At 40.1% G+C, this 24,066-nt stretch overlaps 1 protein-coding gene across 4 annotated transcripts; it reads left to right on the top strand.

Annotated features, from left to right (window-relative positions):
- The first annotated feature begins 3,208 nt into the window (after nucleotides 1-3,208).
- SNX20 (sorting nexin 20) lies at nucleotides 3,209-12,382 on the top strand. 4 transcript variants are annotated; one of them, XM_031954472.1, is made up of 4 exons: nucleotides 3,209-3,326; nucleotides 5,119-5,366; nucleotides 8,120-8,271; nucleotides 10,206-12,382. In XM_031954472.1, exons 2-4 carry the CDS (start codon nucleotides 5,222-5,224, stop codon nucleotides 10,869-10,871), a joined length of 963 nt encoding a protein of 320 aa, XP_031810332.1. In that variant the 5' UTR covers nucleotides 3,209-3,326; nucleotides 5,119-5,221; the 3' UTR covers nucleotides 10,872-12,382. The 4 variants fall into 4 exon arrangements, with proteins under 4 accessions (XP_031810332.1, XP_012409244.1, XP_031810334.1 ...); XM_012553790.3 differs by having other exon boundaries at nucleotides 5,209-5,366; nucleotides 10,206-12,381; XM_031954474.1 differs by lacking the exon at nucleotides 3,209-3,326 and adding an exon at nucleotides 3,372-3,968 and having other exon boundaries at nucleotides 5,209-5,366.
- Nucleotides 12,383-24,066: the final 11,684 nt, after the last annotated feature.

Here is a 24,066-nt window from a genome sequence, read left to right as displayed (position 1 = left end):
ACTTTTGTGTTCCCCATCTTGTTGCCATGTAACAAAACCTTGTAGAGTAGAATGTTGGTACTAAGAAGAACCTTGGGTTTTAATCAAGGTATCTTAAGTACAAGGAGCCCTTCTGCTATGAAATTCCTGTGAAGTTAATTAGGCAAATAACTTAGCTCTGAGCCTCAGTTTTTCATCTGCAACAATAATTTCTCTGGGTTGTTGTGAAGATCAGAGGTTAATATATGTGAAATGTTTTTCAAACTTCCAGTTACTATGTAAGTGTAGAAACCTGAGGAGTGACACAAATATGTGACACAAGGCTTATAAATAGTAAATTAGAGAACATATTAATGCACGCGCACACACACACACACACACACACACACACACAACTTCAGCTCTCAGAATTCCAGTTAATAGTTTTAGCTCAAGGATTCTTTACACCTTTCCAAGATCTTTCAAAATCTCTGTGATCCTATTAAAGATAACGGCATCAGTGTTCTACTCTATTAGTCATTTCTTTATAAATTTGCTCTCCCCAAGATCAAAAGCAGCCTACTAGGCTGTTACTAGCAGAAATTAGCAAAATCACAAAGATTCTCTTTCTAATTTATTGGTCCCCACCCCAGAATAAATACAGAAAATATCTTCTCCCATGGGATAATTTTCCTTCTTGTACAAATTTGAAACTACATATTTTTAGGCTTAGAAAAAAATCACTATTAATTTCCAGTTAATTTAGCAGCACAATCAAATAAAAAATAAACATTTAAGCAAAGTGTCGTGGCTGTGATGAAGTTCAAAGCTAGCATTGCTTTTGTGGTCTGGGGAAACAAGTAGAAGAGTTTCTAACTGAACTCAACAGTCACAACTGCTGATTCAGCCTGGTATCAGCTCTGGTCCACTTCTGTGTCCCACATTTGTTTTCTTTTTTTTCTTATTCTCTAATTTATTCATAGGATCATCTGCTCTATTAGCCTTAGTCTTACCTTTCTGCTTCCATATATGATATCTTAAAGTTTGAATAAAAGTCCCTTCCTCAAGGTTCTTAAAATTCCCAAACAGCTTCTCCAAATAACTTAAGCTAACAGTTTCAGCTCAAGGATTCGCTACTTTTCCAGGAAGATCTTTTACAGCTCTGTTATCCTGTTAAAAATAACATCAGTGACCAAAGTTTCTGTGATCCTGGGCTGTGACCATTTAACATTTCTAAGTTTTGTGAATTGTCTCTGTACCTTACGGATTTGTATAGTTGAGATCCTAGACAGGAAATGTTCTGTCTTTGGGCTCAACTTGATCCTAGGCAAAATTGTTGGACTACAATATGCTTTCTTCATTGACAAGGTTGTTGAGTTACAACATATAGTCTTCTTCATTTGAAGTAACACTTTTTGATTCAGACAGTTGATAAAAATGGTCAGCTGTCATGCAATTCCAGTCCTTTCAGTAAGGTTTCCTTCTATGCTGGTAACTATTAATAGAATCATGGAATCATACAGACTGAGAGCTAGAAGGGATCTAAGCTGATTTAATCCAATAATCATCTTACAGAGAGGGAATCTAAAGCCCAGAGAAATCTAATGATTTATTCATATACCTACTTAATAGTAGAGCCAAGACTGAAGCTCAGGTCAAGTTTCCTACTTTTTAATCTAGTGATTTTTCCAATGAAAAAGCATGTATATATTGTAATCCAAAAATCTTGCCTAATATCACTTATAAGTGCTATATGGGCACAGTGGGTAGAGTATCAGTCCTGGAGTCAAGAAGACTCATCTTCCTAAGTTCAAATCTGACCTCAGTCACTTACTAGCTGTGTGACCCCAGGTTTGCCTCAGTTTTTTCTTCTGTAAAATGAGCTGAAAAAAGAAATGGCAAAATGATCCAGGATCTTTGTCAAGAAAACATTAAGTGAAGTAACAAAGAGTTGGACATGACTAAAACAGCAACATAGTGGCTCTCTGATTTGTAAAGTACTCAGTAGTGTTGGAGACAGCTTGAAATTTGGAACTAGAGAAAGGTTGAGGGGTTAGACTTGGAGATAGGATTTCAGAATTATCAGCAAATAAGAGATAATCGAAGCCATTGCCCAGTGAGAGAGAGGCTTAATTGAAAAGCACAAAGCTGGGCCCATTCTTGAAAACAATGCTGAACTTAGAATCAGGCAATAGCTTTGTTCAAATCCCAATCTCTCCCACTTACTTATTCCCAGTTTTGAACCTCAATTTTCCCTATCTATAGAATGAACATAAAGACCTCTATAGTACCTACTTCACAAGACTTATGAAATGAAATGTTTGTAAGCATTCTGAAAATCCTTAAGTACTATATAAATGAGAGCCTTTATTATTATTTGAGAATTCAATCACATTTAGCAGAACTGAAAAGTCACCATCAATGTAGACAGCAGAAGTAACATGCATTTATTATCACAAAAATATTAGAATTATTAGTTAATTTGATCCTTACAATATTAGCTTTAGATATATTGTCTTATTTGATTTTCACAACAATCCTAGAATATAGGTACTATAATTATCCCCATTTTTAGATATAGAAACTGTGACTATCTTGCCCAGGATCACACAGCAAGTAAGCATCAGATAGAGGATTCAAATTCAGGTCTTCCTGACTTCAACTCTAGCACTCTATCCACTGGGCCACCTAGCCCCCTATGACTTATAATTGACTTGAACCTAAAGGCAGCAAGCACATTTCTTGTCTAGAACCTCAGCTATAAAGATCCCCAACCTGTAGAGACAGCTCAGAGAACTTAGAAATGTTTAAAATATGACTTGGTATAGTGTTTTAAGGCTTATAAAACATTATACATATATTCTTTCATTTGATCTTACAATAAAATTGTGAAATGGGTCCTATTATGATCCTCATTTACAAGTGAGGAAATAGGGGCTAAGTGACTTATTCAGGATCACCCATGCTTTCCAATATGAACATAGAAGAGGCTATCAAATAGGAAGATTGGTATCTAGAATGAGAAGAAAATATGCATTTTTAGATAAGAAAACTCACTAGGAAAAGAAAAATCCCAGAAATTCTTGTCTCACAGAATTATCATGTTCCAGAATCAGGAGTAATAGTAATGAGCAAATTCTTTCACTTTGAAGCTAAACTCCATACCTTCCTCAGCCTGTCAGCCAATCAGACTAAAGAGATTTCAGCAAGTGCACAGCTCATTTCCTACTTGTAAAATAAGGAAGTCAGAGAAAAGCAGAAAAAGAACACAACCGTGCTTCAGAAAGAATAGGAAATTATGTGAAATCCAACAATATCTCTCCTGACTGTGGACACACACACACAGATACTATCCCCAGAGGCTTCAGGTCAGTATTTTTTGACATATTGTTTGGCTGGGTCATTGATTTTCTTGTACGAATCTGTCCACTTTTAAGTACAGTTGTTCCTTTGAAACCTTCTCTTGGCTTCTGATTCTGACTACCTTGGGATCTAAAACAGAGCACAGGTCCTTCTTCCACACTCATGGAGAAAGGACTTCTTGGTCAGCTTAATATCTGGAGAAGTGGGTATGAAAAGCATCGCTAACTGGTGAGTAAGTAGAGGCCTGTATGACATTCTCACTTAACTGTAACTGTAAAATTAGGGGACTGGACTAGGTAGTCTCTAAGGTCACTCCCAGCTCCACATCTATGACCCTATGAATTATTTGGAGGTGAATATGAGAAGGGGTACAAAGGTCTAAACCTTTGATTTCATTGACATAGGAAACTCCCTTTCTCAAAGTAAACAGGCACATCTTCTATAACTTAATTAGAGATTGAACCCATTAAATTAAAAGGAAAGACTTGTGGCTTTTCTGGCTTATCAGTATTACCCAGCTTTTAAATGTACACCAGAATCAACTGACTTCCCCTTGTTTAAAATAAACATTTAATCCCAAGGCATATAGACCAACTGTGACATTGTCCATCTGCTCTGGATGTGAACTGACACAAGAAGATAGTATGGTGAGTGACTGGTTAAAAACTGGATTATAGCTTCTGGGGTCCAGGGGAGAGAGTCCTCAGGGAGATGAATACCTATAACTGAGCCAGAGGCCAGCTGAGCATCGGTTAGCATAGCTGCCAGACTGGCTTAACTAGAGCCTTCATTTTCGTGAGTAAGTCTTCAGAAAGGTTGGGATTAGGCTATGGTTCTGATGTTGTGAGGTCATCTCTCTAAATGGCCAGATTGTCAAGAGACCAAAGCATCCTGCCCCTTGTGAGCAGAAGCAGGAAAAAAGATGCTGTGGAACATTGTGTAAAATTCCACCTCTGGTAGATTGCTTGTCTTTATCCTATCTGAATTCCCTATATGAAAAATAGGGAGAAACTGAGGGAATGCTTGTCTATCAGGAAATGAGTAAACAAAATACTGTATATGATTGTGATGGAGCTGGCTGATTTTAGAAAAATATGAAAAGATTTGCATGAAATAATGAAGAGTGGAATGAGCAGAACCAAGAGAACATCATATAATAACAGCAATATTGTTCATAAAACAACTGTGAAGTTATAAATACTCAAATCAACTAGAAAAGAAATACAAAGAAAATGCTTTTTACCTCCAGAGAAAGAGCTGACATCTTAAATAGAAATATGCATAATATGTTTTACTTCTATGTGTGTGTGTTTTATGTGTGTATGTCAAATAGTAATGGGGAAGGGAAGAGGAAGACAGTTCAGAACTTAAAATGTAGGAAAAAATAAATTTAACTTAATTTTTAAAAAGAATAAATGACTGCCCAAGATAACAAAAAGGATGTCGGAGGGATAAAGAATAATTCTGCCAAGCGGCATAACGGATCAAGTTCTCAATCTTAAGTGAGAAGACCTGAGTGAATCCTGCCTTTCTTATTTACTGACTGTGTGACTCTGGGCCCTTCATTCAGCCTCAGTTTCTTCATCTGTAAAATGGGTCTAATAATCATATTATTATTCTTATTTCTACCATTGCTACTGACTGTTACCAGACACAGCGATACCACCACTACCTATCTACCTACCTCACAGGGTTGTTGGGAGATATTAAATGAGATAATGCATACAATATTTGTCATTCATAAAGCAGCGTATGACCGTGACACTGTGATCACGTCTACTTTCCTCTCTCTACTAGCAGGAGGAATGGAACAAGGTCTGAGTCTGGAAACCTTAGTTCTTGCCTTCTAGCTGATGAGTGCCCATGTTCTGCCTCTTGTGCTCACAGCAGCCCACAAAATATGGAGACTCCCCGGCACCCCGAAAGTTCAGGCTGGAACAGGCCTCCTGCTGCCCATCCCAGAGAGAAAGCAGACACCGAAGCAGGCGCAGCCGCCGCCGCGCTCCATCCCGATGCCTTCAGCCCAAGACCAAAGGAAGACTTGAGTAGGTTCCTCCTTGCCAACCCCCCAGAGCAGGCAGGAGCTTGGAGACACCCGGGGATTCTTCCTCCTCTCCCCACGTCCCGTTCCCTTCGGGCCTCTCTGGAGGGAGACAACTTCCCATCATAAGCGCGGGCAGCGGGGCTCCTCCGTGGGGGCCCGTCCGGGTACCTCAGCATCCTCCCCCGCTGTTACGGGGTGTGCTCGAGGACCCACCGCCCGACGCCCTTTCTTCTCCCTCTCTCGCTTTGCTTTCTCCCTGTCCATCGGCTGTCTCGCCTCCCCCCGCAAACGTGCCCGTATCTCCCCAAGTTCTAAAACCCTCCTGGGCCGGCTATCGCCGGATCTCTTCTGCCGAGTGCAGCCACGCTCCTTCAGAAAGCCGGGGATAACAGGGCTCTGCTCCCAGCTCACCCCAAATCTGTCTGCGGTCTGCCTTCTGACCCCCTCCTCAAACAGCGTGGCTTGCCCGGGAATCACCGGTGCGCTACTAATGGCCGAATCCGGCGGGTCCTTTGGGGGGCTGAGGGCCGCCCTTTTCTCCAAGCTTCCCCCTGCTCTCCGGGTTTCCAGGAGTCTTCTCCGCGGACCCTCCTCTGCCTACCTGACCACGCGGGGCCTTCTTCTCTTTTCCTTCACACTCTTTCACTGTGGGACCGCCGCCGTCCCCAAGGATTCCGTCTGCATCCCGATGCTCATGATCTCCTCCCGCTGCTGCCCTAGTCTCTGCAGCCCGCCGGCTTTCACACCTCCACCTGCCCATTAGACGTCTCTGACTGGACGTCCCATAGACATCTTAAACTCAGCACGCCCCAAACTGAACGTATCATCTATCCCTCCAAACCTCTCTCTGTTCCTGCACCCCAGGCCCCCGGGTGCCATCCTCAGCTCCTTATCCTCGCTCACCCTGACAATGTTGCCTGCCGATCCTGGCCAATACCCGGCTGTAGCTCTCCTTCCCTCAGCCCGATCAGGGGCCTGCCATAAGCCCGGGCCCACTCCAGCCCATCCTCCACCATCCCCTTAGAAACTCCACCGGCCCCCTATCACCTCCAGGATCAAAGACAGAAATCTTCCCTCTGGCCCTTCCAAACTGTGCCCCCCTCTCCCCCTCTCCGTCCCTGCCCCACACCCAACCTCCACCGACTCTGCTCCAGCTAGGCTGGCTTCTTGGCCATTCCCCATAGAAGACCCTCATCTCCTAACTTGGGCAGCCCTAGGGATTGGCTCTCATACATGGAACGCTGGCTCTCCTCATCTCTGCCTCCTGACCACGGGCTTCCTTCAAGGCCCAGTTAAAATCCCCCCTTCTATGGAAAGCCCTTCCTGATCCCCCTCAATTCTTCCCTCACCCCATTCCCAGCCTTTATCCTCTATATAACTTGCTTATACAGAGCTGTTGTGAACTCCTCAAAGACAGGGACCATCTTTTGCCTTTCTTTGGACTCCGGGACTTAGCACAGTGCCTGCCACAGAATAGTTACTTAACTGACTAATTGACTGACTTATAGGTAACCCCAAATTATAAAGTCAAATATATCGTGAATACATGTGCCCATATATATGTATATATATATACACCCACTCATATGTGCTGTAGATATGTATATGTATGCACATCGAGAGATATGTCACATTAGTGTGTCATACATATATATATATATATATATATACATATATATGTTATGAATTATATATCCCATATCACATTTGAAAGATAAATGCAATATAACTTTTTATTTATATTATATACTAATATACTATTAAATAATAATTATATACTATACTAACTATATATTATATAATATGTATCATATACTTATATACTTAATATATTTAATATATGCATATATGCTTATATAATACATATATACTTATATATAATACACATATTATATACTTATATAATATATGTTACATATATATATTATATACTTATCTAGGATATCTATGGTACTGCTTCCTTTTTTGCCCCTTCTTTATAGAAAATTTTGTGCAAATTAGCATCATTGTGTATAACAGAGAATTGTCTTTTTTTATCTGAATCTGGAAGTGCCTAAGGCATTAGCACTGCCCACAGTTGTCTTCTTACTGTTCCTGCTTCAGATGCCCCCTGACTAGTCCTAGGACCTTGAATAAAGAGCTAAGCCTCTCTGAAATGTAATTTCCTCACCCACAAAATGAAGGGCTAGATTGAGAACTGGGTCCAAGGAAGAAAGCAGATTAGAGTATAGGATAAGGAAAAAAATGTCTTAAATATTAAAACTGACCAAAATTGAAATAAGCTGAATAATAATGAGAATAATAAATTTCCTTTCAGTAGAAGTTTTCAGGCAGAGGTTGAATTCTGAGGGATTATTATAGAGGGGACGTACAATTTCAGTAGGGGTTGAACAAGTAGATATCTCTCTGAGGTAGCAGAAAATGGGATTACTGGCCTAGGAGGAAGGAGATCCAGATCCCAGTCCTGCCACTAATTAGTTATACAATCTTGGCCAAGTGCCCTTGCTTCTCTGGGATCTAGTTACTTTCCATGTAAAATTAAGGAGCTGAATTAGAGAATCTCTAAATTCCCTATCAATTCTTCCTGTGACTCAATAAAAATAGAGGATAGGCATATGAGTTCACTGATGAATAACTTCTTATAACACTTGTGAGATTCCCCCAAGACAGAGGTCCAGCCATTGTCCTACATTCACAGGGCAAGAGTTGTTCTTCTCCCAAGTGAACTTACCACCAGTAATGCCATCCTTTCAGATTTCATCAATGCCCCAAGCTCCAACTCTTCCATGACCACAAAGGAGCTCCAGGAATATTGGAAGAATGAGAAATGCCACTGCAAACCAGTCAAACTTCTCTTTGAAATATCATCCACCAGGATTGCCAAAAAATATTCCTCCAAATATGTGGTAAGCTGATCTATGGAAGTAAGTTGTTCTCCACCAGGCCTTCCTCTTGGTTCTGCCATTACCCTTGGGCAACTCATGGGTCCCCAAATTCTTTACCTTAAAATGGAAATAATTACTCACCACCTTGAAATTGAAATAATAATACATCACTTATTACTTATATTTTATGGGACATGTATGAATATCTTTTTTTTTTAAAGATTATCAAGTCCCATATTAAGAAAAGGTATTCTTGTCCTGCTCTTCGGGAGTTTATAAATGTAGTTAGGCGTATAAGGTCTATAAACAATAGTGAAGAATCTAAAGCAATGGGTAATTAAACATCCTTTCAATAAATCCACAAACATTTCTTGGATCCTTACTGTATGCACAGAGACAGCCAGAGAGAATACTCAAAGACAATATCTTTTCTACTATACCACCCCAAACAATGATGATCTTATAAAAACATGTTAACATTTTCAGTAATCTGCATTTATTATTTTTGTTACACAGAACTAAATTATTAAATTGAAATTTTATTCAGAAAATATTTTTAAAATATTTACTATATTCCAGGCACTATGGTAAGACCAGAAATTCAAAGACAAAAATGAATTTACCAGAGCTTACCTCTGATCAAAAGGAAATAGTTTTTCCATAAATATCTAAATACAAAATATATAAAAATAATAGGAGGACATACTAGCAATTAGGGGATCAGATGAAGCTTCCTATAGGAGGTGACAGCTTGGTTGAGACATTTTAGAAACTTGGGATTTAAAAGATAGAGGTGAGGTGGGGATGGGGAATCTTTTATGCAGAGACAGACATGTAGAGAAGGGAGCAGATTGCCCGGTACATGGAACAGCAGGTTCCAGCCAAATGCTTCCATTTTTAGTAAGTCTGTGATTTACTTGTTATAAATATTTCATCCACAGGTAGATCCATAAATCACATTAGTGATTTTCTTGCCCATGTTTTTCAAAAAATCCTCCATGAAGAATCTATCCAATAGTTGTTGTTTTTTCCCTTCCCCATGTCTTGGGCACCAGGAGGGTACAGAGACTGTTATCCCTTGGTCTTTCTCCATGGCCAGTCCATCTCCCTTTGTTGTCATGCATGCCCTTGAAGATGCCTTCTACCCTATTTCTCATGAACAAGTCATCTTTGAGCAGTTAGGTGATCAAGTGGATAGACTGTTTTGGAGTCAGGAAGACCCATCTTCCTGAATTTCAGACCCATCTTCCTGACCCTAAATTAATCACTTATCACTGTTTGCCTCAGTTTCCTCATCTGTAAAATGAGCTAGAAAAAGAAATAACAAACTTTTGCCAAGAAAACCCCAAATAGGATCACAAAGAGTCAGGCATGACTGAATAAAAAAAAAGAAGTCATCTTTGGTAACAAATTATAACCTCTTTATAATTAAAATGTATACTTCTGTTGCCGTTGGGGCTCCACACAGAATTCGATTCTTTCAAGATTGGGGTATTATATAACATACAGCCATATAGAATCACTAAAATGATTCTGGTACTGAAAAGATAGTTTTTTGTGTCAGGGACCAGCTCAGATCACTGAAAATGATCCATGAAATATTAAAACTATCACAAAACCAGAATTTCCATATCAAGGGTCAATTGAGCAGGAGATCTTAACCTGGAGTTCATGAACTTTCTTAAAAGTTTGTTTAAGTCAACTCATTCAATCTTCAATTTTAATAGCTGTGTTTCAGTGCAATTAGTTTCCTTTATAATCCTATAAATCTTGTTTTATGCATCTAAATACATTGCTCTGAGAAGAGGTCAATGTGCTTTACTAGGCTATCCAAGGGTCCATGAAGCCCAAAAGGTTAAGAACTCCTGATTAACATCTGATTTGGAGCACAGTTAAATAATTTTTTTTTCTTTCCTTTTCTTTCCTTTCCTTTTTTTTTTTCTTTTAAATCTTAGATGTATAAAATCATCGTCATTCAGACAGGGAGTTTTGACAGCAACAAAGCCATCTTGGAGAGGCGGTACTCAGACTTTGAGGTGCTCCACAAAAACCTCCTGAAGAATTTCAGTGAAGAAATCGAAGATATCATCTTCCCCAAGAAATACCTGACAGGCAACTTCACAGAGGAGATGATCAGTGAGAGGAAGCTTGCCTTCAAGGAATACTTGAGTCTTCTGTACTCCATCAAATGTGTCCGCCGCTCCAGGGAATTCATTGACTTCCTCACCAGAGCAGAACTGAAGGAGGCCTATGGCTGCCTGAGGGCAGGACAGTATGTCAAGGCCTTGGATATTTTTATCCAGGTGGTGCCCCTGCAAGAGAAACTCACCCGCCACTGTCCCAGCCTGGTGGTCCCGTCTCTGTGTGCCATGCTGGTGTGCCACCGAGACTTGGAGCGCCCTGCAGAGGCCTTTGAGGTGGGTGAGAAGGTTCTCCAATTGCCAATGCACTCTAGCCATAAGTACTATGTCCCCTTTCTGGAGGCCATGATCCACCTGGCCTATATGCTGGGGAAGGACTTTGTCTCTTTGCAGGAGAAGCTGGAAGAAAGCCAGCTCCAGAAGGCCCCAGCCAGAGGCATCACCTTGAAAGAGCTTGCTGTCCGAGAGTACCTGCACTAAATGGTAGCTCACATTCTGCATGGCTTTGCAAGCAAGTCAGGTCAAGTCAACAAGGATTTATCAGCTCTTCCTATGTGCCAGGAGCCATACCAATCACTAGGGATGCAAGGACAGAGTCCCATTCTAGTAAGGGAAAAGGCACAGAATCCCACAGGTAAATAACAGGTAGGAACAAAGCTACAGACAAACCCAAAAGCCACGGACAGAGCAGATACGACACTGAGAGAGTAAGACAATAGCAACTGGAAGGGCCCAGGATCGCAGGTTAAGTGAGATCTGAGTGGGGCCTTGAAGATAGTAAGAGAAGCTGAGAGGCAGACCTGAGCGTTGCAGCTACTGCAGCAGGATGGAGAGAGGACACTAGGTGTCATTTGGCCCCTGATGCAGACGGCTGCGAGCAGCTGAGAAAGAGCATGTTGGGTGTCACGGCTCTGTCAGCACCTTTAGTGTGAAGTGGAAAGGAGGGATGAGAAGCCAGTTGTCTGTCTGTCAGTGTCTCCAAATTCCAGTTTGATTTTAAGTAGATGGATATTTCAAACTCCTTTGACAGACACAGATTGTCCAAACCAAATTTTTAGACTCCTAGTTCAGTGAGTCTCAAGAGAGGATAGCAAGTGGGATTTTGTGCAAGGTCTCTTTGCATGTGGAAATTATTATCCTTTTCCTCTTGAATGATGACATAAATAACTTGTTAAAAAGTGATTTTTAAGTTTTTTTGAAGAGATTGTCACCTCTCAGCTTCATCTCGCCAATGCCTTCACTTTTTCACAGCTTTCCTTATTCTCTCCCCAAAAGCACAGCCACCAAACAGCCAGACCTTACACTACATAGTTAATAGAATTATTGAATGCTCTGAGAAAAGGGACCAACTTCAAAAGACAACTTTAGGAAACCAAAGTCAAAGTGTCCTAGCTTCTGACCTGCAAGAGCTATTGAGAACACTCAATTCCCCACCCCAACCCCCCCATCAGTGTTTCTTAAAGTATCTCTCACCAAGTCACTGCCAAAAGCATACTGATCCATGTCTGTTCTTCCAAATCTATCTGCAAAAATCTCTCCTGCATTGATATTAATGTTGTCATCTCTGATTATTTTCCTCTGGTTTCTTATTGCTCCTCATTATTAACTTTTGTGCCCCTCTCTTTTCATTACCAACAAAAGCAGCGGGTGCTTCGTTTCACATGGGTTTTTTAGCCAGGTTGTAAACTACCTGATGGCAGGGTGGAGGGCTTCTCCTGTATTCCCCATAGCACCTGTTACAGAGCTGGATGTAAAAAGAAATTCAATAAATGCTTGTTGACCTGAATGAAATTTGAGGAGGATTGTATTGAAGTGGTCTTGTTGAGAAACCTGTCCCCACCCCCTTGCCAACAGCATAAAAAGGAAGCTCCAGTCGCTTTAAAGGATAGGCTACTCTGGAGCCCTCACTTCACCAATACAGCCTAAAACATTCTAAGCCTAAAACATACTCTAAGACAAATAAAAATAGCATGGGACCAAATGACTTCCTAAAGGGCATTTCTGTACTTGAATCTATTGAACTTTGGCTCCATTCCATCACATTTTGTTACCACTTGGTCTATTAGGAAGTTAATTCTGTGCATCCCATTTCTTGAACTAAGGAAAGAAGCCCGTAAGGAATGCCTTGTTACTAATGAAACATATGCATGCAAGATGTTTCTTCTCTCTGAACAGCAATGGCTTGTTTACAGGGAATCCTGTGATCTTCCACATCATACAATAATTATTAATTCTTGTGAACTACCATCCCACCAGAGGATGACAGGGAACCATTTCCCCACTAAACAAATAAAACAAAATGAGTTTGTTTATGTAGCAAGAAGAAAAGAACATTTCTCAGGGGAATAAGGGTCTCCAAAATCCTTCTAGCCTCTCTCCATAGATGTATGAACTTTTGTAGCTAAGATCACAGATTTAGATCTAGAAGGGAGATCAGTCCCTTAATTTTATAGATGAGGAAACTGAGGTCAGGGAAGAGAAGTGACTTGACCTACATCCCCTAAGTAGAAGAGCCAGAGTCTGAACACAAATGCTCTGAATCCAGTTTGCTTTCCATTGGATCAGGTAGAGTGTTTTCTGATAGATCCTGGGGTAGAACCAATTAGGGGTTCTTGTGAGGAGACCAAAGTCTCCCAAGGTCCAGCACAGGCTCCCATCTTGCTCACTCCCCCACCCCTTTGCCATCTCACCAGTGGTTCCTCTTCTCCGGCCTCATTTGCCCACTTCTCCTTATTAAGGAGAAATACATGTGTGTCCCTCATCCTTTTGAGTAGCAAACTGTAAAAAAAAAAAGCTATGCTTTTTTGGGCCCAGAAGCTTCAGCCAAGGGATCAAAAAGAAACACAGTCCACAGCCTTGGAGCTGGATGCCCTCCAGATGAGGTCTGCTTTATCTTGCTGACTTGCTTGTGGGGCTTCCTGAATGGAAGCATTGAAGAGACCACATGAAAATATACCACACAGACTCGTATAAGAGTCTATTTTTCCATTAGAATTCTTTTATCTTTTTTGACTCCTTCCCACATTCCCACACAGTGACTAATCCAAACCTTTTCCTGCCATCTCCAAAGTCCATCCCCTTAACCCCTGGCAGATGACCTCATTTACCTGCTACTTTACTGAGCAAACAGGCTGAAATCCCCAATGCACATGCAGAAATGGACCCTTTCCCATAAGAACTGGTAGGAAGGAATATGGTACCATGGAAAAAGCCAAAAGTTTTGGGTCAGAGAGTACAGTACGGAATTGAATCTAAGCTCCTGGGCAAGACACTTAAACTCCCTTGCCCTCCCTAGAACTGGACTAGATGCTTCTCAAGATCCTTCCAACTCTCAGTCTGTTATCCTATGATTCTATGACTTGGCTATTTAATGTCTCTGGTCCTCAGTTTCCTCATCTGTAAAATGTGAGAATTTGGGAATAATCAGACTCTAAGATCCCTTCAAACACTAATGCTACGATACCCCCAAGAGTCAAAAGAGTCTTTCTTCACAGACTCTTAGAATATAAGAGCAGGAAGAGAATTTAGAGATTTTGTAATCTCACAGCCCTTCTTGGGCTATATCTAGGAAAGTACTGCCAAAAAGAGATATCAAAACAATTAACTTTTATAGCAGGAGCTGATGGGTTACATCACCACTCTGCTAGAATTGTATCTGTGGACTCACACAAATATTATTAGTCAAGGATATATGAACAGGTCCAAGATAATTTTGATCACTATGTCATTATTGGAGGAAGGAAGGCCCAAGCTTTATATTTGTGGATTGACCCCTTTTCCTTCAAATACCAATTTCTACAAAGAACACATAGAGTAATTAACCAAGAAAAAACTTGTCCAAATCACTAGCAAAACAAAAAGCAGAAAACATGCATGTGTGAGAATATAACAAGTATATATATGAGACTATTTCAGATAAGTCAGAGTAAAGGAGCTCTCCCATTGAGAAGCAAGGTAATTTTGCTCAATCAAGAGAACAAATTCCAGATCTCACTCAAGAGAAAACCTTAAAGTCTGTACTGGATCAAGCTGGGGATAAGGACATGATGGAGACTGCCAGCTCCTCTCATGTCTTCCCAGACATTAGCAACTTGAAGTGACATTGGTATTGTCCATCTTCTCTCTGGAAACCAGAAACCAGAAGCACCCAAATCCCTGAGCCTAAAGAGACTGGAGTTTTCCTCTCTCCAGCTATCATCACTCCACTTTGCACCTTACACAGGAAAGGGCAACTATAGCTACCAAGAAGGAAAGTCCCACAGGATGGGCTTTGTGATTGTGGTTGCAATAGGAATAAGGGGAAGAATATTATTTCCCTGCTTCCACCCAGCTGATAATAATCATTATCCTCTTCAATGCACTTTAAAGCACATTTTTTCTACTGCAACTTCGTTCATATATTTTGTCCAACCTGAAATGTCCTCTCCCCTCTAAATTCTACCTATTCTTCAAAGCTTAGTGCCTCTAAGAAGCTTTCTTAGACTACTTCAACCCACTCTCCAAATGCTTAATTCCCACATACATAACATATGTGCATGAGCATATAAATACAATGCACGTACATATATGTGCATATATACATGTACGTGTGTGTGTTATCTGGTATATATCAGCCTGTGTTATCTGGATATATATGTGTATATATATATATATATATATATATATATATATATGTGTGTGTGTGTGTGTGTGTGTGTGTGTGTTTTTATGTGGGAATTAAACATTTGGAGAGTGGATTGAGATGGTCAAAGAATGCTTCCTGGAGGGCTGAGATATGACTGGACTTTGAAAGACAGATCAAATTTAGAAGGGAGAGGGATGGAAAAAATTACAATCCAAGGAATGTGTTTGATGTGCACTGAGGAGGATCATGATTATTATAAGTGCATGTAATTATAAATGCCATAGTTTCTGTGAATGTGTATATATTTTGCATATATATGTTGAGATATATGTGCACACATTGCCAGAAACTGTGCCATTTATAATTACATGCATTTATAATAACCATTCACCCTATTTTCCTCCTGGCGGGAATTAAAATCTGTTTTAGGGAAGGGTGGGGAGAGAAGAGTCTATTTTACTTTCTCTTGAGTGTATATAAGCAGAAGTGGAACAGGCTGCTGCAGGAGGTAGCAAATACACTAACATTTCCAGCACCGTCACCGAGCCTAGAATTCTGCTCTCTTTAGGTACCTCCTCCGGGACTGGCCAAGAGAATGCCCACCCTAGGAAGGAGACCCTGCCACAGCAGTTGTTTTGCCCTTGCAATAAACCCAGTAGCCACTAGATGGAGGTGCTGCACCTGCTGGTTTCAAAAGCATCCAAAGGATCTGTATAAATCAGGGCTGGAAGAAAAGGGGGAAAGAATTAAAAACACAAAAGATATAAAATAATATTGGAAATGAAGAATTTTGGTTTGGAAGCCCTGACATTTAAGTGTCTAATGCCTTTTTTAAAAAAATCTCCCTCCTTTTCCCCAAATCAATTGGATTGTAAGTTTCAGATGGTGGTACCTTTGGTTTCCATTTGTCCTTTGGGCAATTTCTCATCTCCCTTTCTCAGGCAGCCAGGAGCCCGGGAGAGCTGAGAGAGAAAATATTCTTACAGACTTTAAGGCCTGGAGAGTTCAAAGGCACAGTCACTGCACCACCTCCCGGCCTCCTGTACCTTTTCCCACTGATCAAAAGGACCCAAGTAAAACTGGTAACTCTTAAAAGAACTATCAAATAATGGGCCAAACAGTAAAAATAAATGAGCCTGTAATGCATTCGGAACAGGGCTGGGGGAGCTGGAAGGGCTATTAGCTCGTTTGAACATTTTTAGCAGGTCAGCATTCCGGGGGGAGGAGGAAAAAGGAGGGGAGAAGAAGGTTTTGATCAAGTTCTTTGAGAGCAAAATTTACTTTAACTGGAATTTTCCACCCTTTCTCATCCACACCTTCCAAATGCCTTCCAGGAATAGGGTTGGGACCTGTCGATAAAAGCCGGGGTTCTCAACCTGGGATCTGTGAGCTTTTTTTTTTCTTTTAATATCTTGATAACTCTGTTTTAATATAATTGATTTTCTTTGTAATTCTATGTATTTCATTTTTTTGCATTCACACTTCTGAGAAGGGGGTCCCATAAGCTTTACCAAACTACCCAAAGGTTCTGTGACACAAAAAGGTTGAGGACTGATCCTTTGTGGTCTACCCTTCGAGTGCCCACAGAACAGCACTTTGGTAGCTGCACTGATTAGCTTACTCTATTCTAGGTCTCCAGGAGGATGGATATTCAGAATGATGAAAAGCACAGAAATGAGATGAGGTCTTATCAGCTCTACCACAGAATATCGGTCACACGTGTACCCATGCTTGTACCTACAGAAATACCACTTTAGCCCAAGCGGTCATCATAGGATTTAGAACTGGAAGGGATGTTCAAGGACATGTAGTAAAGCCACCAGGGGTCTGGAGTCAGGAAGGTTCGTCTTCCTGAGTTCAAATCTGGCCTTAAATACTTATTAGCTGTGTGACCCTGAGCAACTCACTTCACCCTATTTGCCTCAGTTTCTCATTGGTCAAATAAGCTGAAGAAAATGGCAAATCATTGTAATGTCTGCCAAGAAAACCATAATGGGGTCATGAAGAGTTAGACGCTGCTGAAATGACTGAACAACAATACAATGCCCTTACAGCCTTTCCAAGACTATTTTAATAGTATTCTTCAAATTAGTCTCTTGTAAGCTATCCCCAAACCTGGAATAGGCTCCTTCTTTACCCTTCCTTCTCAGAATCTTCATCTTTCTCCAAAACTCAACTCAGAAACCATTTCCTTCTTAAAGTTCTAAGCTATTAATGCTAACATCATCAACTTTCTTTTGTATTTATATTCTATATTAACTTTCTATTTTATTTATTTGTATAAGCTTAACCCAGGAACAAATATCTATATTCTTGTAGCGTTATTGCTTGGCTATGAAATTACAGTCACTGAAGAATTAAAATAGAGAATCATCCATAGCTAAGATGACAGGAAAAGATAATAATAAATGTTGGAGGGGATGTAGGAAAACTAGAACACTAATACATTGTTGGTGGAGTTGTGAACTTATCCAACCATTCTGGAGAGCAATTTGGAACTATGCCCAATGAGATCATAAAAAAGGGAAAAGGACCCACATGTGCAAAAATGTTTGTAGCATCTCTTTTTGTAGTGGCCAGAAAATGGAAACTGAGTGGATGCCCATCAGTTGGGGAATGGCTGAATATATTGTGGTAAATGAATGTTATGGACTATTATTGTTCTATAAGAAAGTAAGATGATTTCAGAAAGGCCTGGAGAGACTTACATGAACTGATGCTAAGTGAAGTGAATAGAACCAAGAGAACATTATACACAACAATAGCAACATTATATGATGATCATTTCTGATGAACTGGCTCTTTTCAACAATGAGGTGATTCAGGCCAATTCCAGTAGACTTGTGATAAACAGAGTCATCTGAATCCAGAGAGAGGACTGTGGGGATTGAGTGTGGATCACAACATAGTTTTTTTTTTTTACCTTTTTGTTGTTGTTTGCTTGCTTGCTTTTTGTTTTCTTTCTCACTTTTTCCTTTTTGATGTGATTTTTCTTGTGCAGTATGATAAGTGTGGGAATATGTATAGAAGAATTGTACTATTTAATATATATTGGATTGCTTGCTGTTAAAGGGAGGAGGTGGGGAAGGGAGAGAGAAAAATTTGGAATACAAGATTTTGCAAGGGTGAATGTTGAAAACAATCTTTGCATTTATTTTGAAATAAAGAGCTGTTATTAAAAAGTTAGAGGGAATCATCCAAAGGCTAGGGGTACCATGATGAGTGGTCTGCAACACTGATGACATGGAATCCTGGAGGAGCAGTGATAGAAGGGACATTATCACAAGATATCTGAAGGGGAAAGACCTCTTGATCATGTAGTGATGGAGAAACAACTAGTGGTATTTGCAAAATATCAAGATAATTCAAGGAAGGCTGTCCATTGGATGAACTCCCTAGAGTAATCTTATGGGAAGACATTGACAAAGGTTGAACAAGAGAGATGGGTGTGATGGGTTGTACTCTTCCTTCTTGAAGGGAATGCCCATAGCAAGGAGACTGCAGATCCACTCATTTGCATCTGTCAGGCTCCCTTGTTGAATGTAAGTACTTTAAGGATAAGAACAGTTTCCTCTTTTGCTTTTATATCCCTAGTTTCCAATATAACATATCGCACACATTTAATATTTATTGAATAAGATGGAATTAAAAGGGGTTTGGGGTACTCCTAGGCTGGAGTTTGGGGCTGGACTTAGAATCCAGCATCATGCTTCTGAATACATTTCTACTTGCTTTGGACCAAATGAATTTAGAACAAGACTTTCATGACTCTCTTCCGTTTCCAATCCTACCCCTGGCATATTCTCCCATTTCCCAGCATGCAATAGATAAACTACCAAATGGAAAGGGCATTTTGGAAAAGTGTTGGGAAGGATGTGTAACATAATATAGCTGTGTGATCTTAGGCAAGCACATTGTGTTTCTATATCATGAGATCTGTTAGGGAAAAAAAGTAAGAGGAAGAAGGAAACAAGCATCTATTAATGTGCCCACTATGTGCCAAGCACTGTGTTAATTTGATTGTTCACAACAGACCTGGGAGGAAAATTGAACCACGTGGAGGTTAAGAGACTTGCCCATAAATCACATAGTGAGTATCTGAATTTGAACTCTGATCTTTCTGATTCTAGATCAGTGCTCTATCCACTATGCCATCTTGCTACAACTGAGAGATAAAGGATGAATGATGGGAGGACATAGATGAGAATCACTCATAATGGGGGACGGGGGCGTGAAATGATTCAGATCTGCATTGTTGCAAATTGCAGTAGGTAATGGAAATACTCAAAGAGTTCATGGACTTACTGGAAAATCATGGTTTCAAAAGCCTGATAACCAGTCTAGACTGGTATTCCCTGCAATTATAGAGAAAAACTCTTAATGTCATCCTTCTGTTTACTGAGAAAAGTGACACAGAGAGAAACCACACATTAGGCCCTAATCCTTTCCACCACTGAAAATTAATTGTCTCATGCTTTATTCTGTTAAGAATTGACTTCATATGTTTTCCAAGCTCACTCACCAGATAAACTAATTTAAGCAAATGTGCTAGTGGGAGGGAATTAGGGACCACTCATCTCCCTATTTTAAAAAATTGAGGTTTTTTGATGTCTTTCTCCCTTTCCCCACTCACCAGATATATCACCTAATTGAACTCTTCTTTTTTGTAAAGAAAAACTTAGGTAAAAATAATCAACACAATGACCTTGTCTTCCAGTGTATATAATATGCTGCCCTTACAGTCTCTCACCTTTCAAATGAAAAGAACTAGGTGCCTTTTCCATTGAGCCCCTGCCACTCTCTGTGGGATGTTGGGGAAATCACTTTCTGTCTCAGGAATTCAAGTTCCTCATGTGCAAAATAAAGGATTTGGACTAAATGATCCCTTAATTCCTTCCCCCAAAAAAAACTTTATTCAAGTAAACAAACACTATTGGAAATACAAAGTGGAGGGACATTCCTATACTACTGGATTGTATATTCCACTGAGAGAGTTCAATATTTATTCAGTGAAATTTAAATAAAAAATAATTTGAGGGAGATACCACAGGTAATTAAGAGGATCAGGAAAGGCTTCTCATGCAATGTGAACCCTGAGATCAATAAGCCTTGCAGGTAGAGGGAGGTGCCAGACAGATGGGACCTCTTATGTAAAGAAGGGGAAGATGGAACGCCATATTTGGAGGACAGCAATGAAATCAGATCTATAACAGAGAGATCTTGAAGGGAAGCATTGTGAAATGTCTGGAAAAATAGACTGGAGACAGACTGTGTAGGGCTTTAAAGGCTAAGCTGTGGAGTTTGCATTTTATCCTAGAGGGAAAAGAGAGTCCCTGAAGCATCTGGATCAAGGAAGAGGCACAAGCAGACTTGTGCCTTAGAAAGATGATTAGGTTGCTGTTCAAAGGATGGTTGGGAAAGGGAGAAACTGGAAACAGGAGCCCAATCTGGAGACTACTCAAATAGAAGATTGATAGACTTGGAGCTGGAAGAGACTAAAGGTCTCACGTCAAAACTGATCATCTTACAAAACTGAAGCCCCAAGAAGTTGTGACTTGTCCAAGATCACTCATATTAGAGCTCAAATTTGAACCCAAGACCTTTGACTCCTGATTCAGGACACCTTCCCCTATACTACACTTCCTCTAATGTCCAGGCTGCAAATGACAGGAACTAAATTCAGATGAGTCTGTGAGTGGCAAGAAGGGACAATACTAGAAACTGATTTAACATGTAGGGTAAAGGAGACTTCAAAGCCTCCACAGCAACAGGGAGGTTTGGAGAAGGCATAAGGGGGCAGGGGAGGGGGTCGTGGGGAGCAGAACAGAAACAGCAGAGACAGACAGAGACAGACACAGAGAGAGACAGAGATGGAAGGCTCTATGTGAGGAACAACAGGTCTCCCAGTATGACTGTACCACAAAATGTGAGGAGGGAAGTAATGCTTAAGAAAGCTGAAAAAGATCGAAAAGGCTCAGTTTTTGAAATGCTTTAAATGCCAAATTGAGGAGGTTATATTTGATCTTTGAGAATTTATGGTTCCAATTGAATTTATTGGTTTAGTTTACTGATGGGAGGTGACATGGTCAGACTCACACTTCAGGAAAATCAGCTCAGCAGCTGTGTGGATGATTGATTGAAGTGAGAAGAAACTTGATGCAAGAGAACATTTAGGATGCTTGCTATCTGTCTAGAAAAGATCTGATGAATTAGAACAGTGACTATGTGACTAGAAAGGAGACATATGTTAGAGATATTTGGGTGATGAAAATGATACTATTTGGCAATTGATTGGATAAGAGCGATGAATAGGAGCTGAGAATGATACTAAGTTATAAATCTGCGTGGGGATGTCTTTGACCATAATAGGAAAGTTTGGGAAAGAAGTATATTTGTGGGAAAAGATAATGAATTCTGTTTCATTCACATGGTGAATCTGAGATGTCATCCAGTTTGAAATGTCCCATGGGCAGCTGGTAATGTAGAAGAACTGGAGTTTGTAGGTTTCCCTGAATTCCTTTAAATCTCACCTAAATTTCCATATTCTACAAGAAACCATTAGCAGTCCTCCTTAATCTTAGTGTCTTCCTTCTGAGACTCTCCCAGTTTGTGCTATAGATTGTTCATAGGTTGTCTCTTTGCATGTTGTCTTTTCCATTAGTCTATAACTTTGTTAAGGCAGGGACTATTTGGGGGGGGGGGATTATTTGTTTTGTCCTTCTTACAAAGGGATACAAAATACCTGGTACATAGTAGGTATTTAACAGATGTTAGTTGACTGACTAACTAGGGCTTGCTATACAGAACTGAGGATTATAGAGATAATATAAATAAATTCTAATTTGAGTTTATAATAACATAAAAAGAAAACTAAATAAATAATTAAATAATTGAATTGTTGGATGAGATGAACAAGTGAGAGAGTATAGACAGAAAAGGTTAGAGGGATCTTCTGGGCAAGATAGGAGGATCAAGGGTCAATGTAGGGGACTTGGCTTTGGCAAAAAGATCATTTGAAAAAATCTGAGATGGAGTGGTCACAAAAGAAAGAGGTGATCCAGATGAGAGCAATGTCACAGAAACTTATAGACAGAAAAATATACAAGAGAAAGAGTTGCTATGTAATAAGCCCTGAAGAGGGTCAAGAATACCAAGAACCTAGAAAAGGACATAGGATTTACAATTCAGATAATTTGGTGACATTGAAGAGAGCAGTTTCTGTTGAGTGATGGGATCAGAAGCTGTTTTGTAAGAGTTGGAGAGATGAGTGGGAGATAAAGAAATGGAAACAAAAAGTATAAAAGTCTCTTTCTAGGAATTGGCTGTAAAATGAAGAAAGGAAAAAGAATGATACCTTAAAAGGGCAAAATGTGGGAGAACTTATCATAGCAAACAGGCAGAAAAGAGCCAGAAGATAAAAAAGATGGAAGGTGAAAGAGTGATGATAAAAGGACAAAAGGGAGAGAGAAGAGGATGAGGGTAAGGGCACAAGTACAAGAGTTAGCCTTGACAATGACAAGGGCAGACTCTATCAGAAGCTGGATCAAAAAAGCTGAGGAGAGATAGAATGTTCTTATGTATATAACAGGGAAACAGTAGAAACTCAAAGAACATGGGCTCTTTTTTTCTGAGTAGAGTGGATGCGTTTCTCTGCTGAGAGAGGAGAGGAGGGAGCCCAGGCTGATTCTTTGGCTAACCAGGACATCTTTTGTTTCAATTCTTACCAAGCTCTTAATCACCACATGGGAGGTGCCTCTGACAAACCGAGACAGGGAGAGACCTTAGCTTAGGAAGGTCGAGGACTCCCATTGCACGCTGGGCCATCTCCATCGTCTTCATTTATGTCTGGCCACTGGACTCAGGTGACTCTTGAGAAAGGGAGGCTCATGATTTTGTCCAGCTCTATGCTTGCAAGTTAAGACATCATCCTCATGATGTCATTGGTCCTCTTCAAGATGGAAACAGGGGAGAAGTATTGTGACAAGCTTTGGGGAGAAAAGAGAAGGTTTGGAATAGCTGTTGTGGGAAAGATGGGAAATACCTTAATTGGTGAAGAACAAAGGGACCAGCATGAACCAGAATCATAGAATCCCAGAAGTGGAAGGGACCATATCAGCCATATCATCAATCATTTGGCGAGTATGTATTAAGTGCCTACTATATTCCAGGTACTGTGATAGATACTGGGTATCCAAGAACAAAGTCTGGAACAATCCCTACCCACAAAGAGCCTACATTATCATGGGGGGGGGGGACAAGAAATCTATGACAGATGCAATATATTTGATCTATATAAGAAAATATAAATGATGCAATATATTTAATTGTTGTTGTTGTTGTTTGTCCTTTGTCTCCCTGATGCCATGGTCCTCTCTGAGAATATATTTGATATGTACAAGAATAAGATATAAAATGGATGCAGCATAAATATAAAATGAATAAATACAAATACAGTTTGGGAGAGAAGGCACTAGCAAGTGGAAAAGAGATCAAGAAAGAGTTCGGGTGGGAAGGAGAGTAAGAAAGATTTCTTTGCAGAAAATGGTACTTGAGCTGTATTTTAAAGGAAGAAGCAACTCTGTGAATCAGAGGCAGAGAGGAAGAACATGGCATATAGGACCAGTGAAAATGTGTGGAAATAAAAAAACGGATTAGTTGGTGTGTGAAGAATGGTGAGAAGAGCAATTGGGCTGAATCACAGAATTCAAGAGAAGTAATGTCCAATAAGCTTAGGAAAAACATAGATTGTGAAAGTCTTTAAGAACTAAACAGAGATGTTTATATTTCAATCTCAAGGCAGTAGGAGGCCACTGAAGTTGATTGAATTGGGGATTCAATATACTCAAATCTGCTCTTCACATCAGTAAATAGAATGGCCTGGAGTGGTTCAAGACTTGAGGAAGGGAGACCAATTAGGAGACTGCTGCAATAATTTAAGTGAAAGATAATAAGGCCCTAAATTAAATCCTTCTCATACCTGGCCAAGAAACTCTTCCACAGTTGAGGGATCATTTGAGATTAAATGATAATCCTTATATTCCCAAGGGGTCA

This window comes from Sarcophilus harrisii, chromosome 2 (assembly GCF_902635505.1).
Source record: "Sarcophilus harrisii chromosome 2, mSarHar1.11, whole genome shotgun sequence".
NCBI classification, from domain to species: Eukaryota; Metazoa; Chordata; class Mammalia; order Dasyuromorphia; family Dasyuridae; genus Sarcophilus; species Sarcophilus harrisii.
Note: the sequence above shows the minus strand (reverse complement) of the source record. Positions and strands in the feature narration are given on the sequence as shown.

Coding starts and splice junctions, on each gene's coding strand:
- SNX20 (XM_031954472.1), top strand. CDS start 5,222: ATGGAGACTCCCCGGCACCCCGAAAGTTCAGGCTGGAACAGGCCTCCT. Junction 5,367..8,119: donor AAGACCAAAGGAAGACTTGA/GTAGGTTCCTCC, acceptor CCATCCTTTCAG/ATTTCATCAATGCCCCAAGC. Junction 8,272..10,205: donor AATATTCCTCCAAATATGTG/GTAAGCTGATCT, acceptor TTTAAATCTTAG/ATGTATAAAATCATCGTCAT.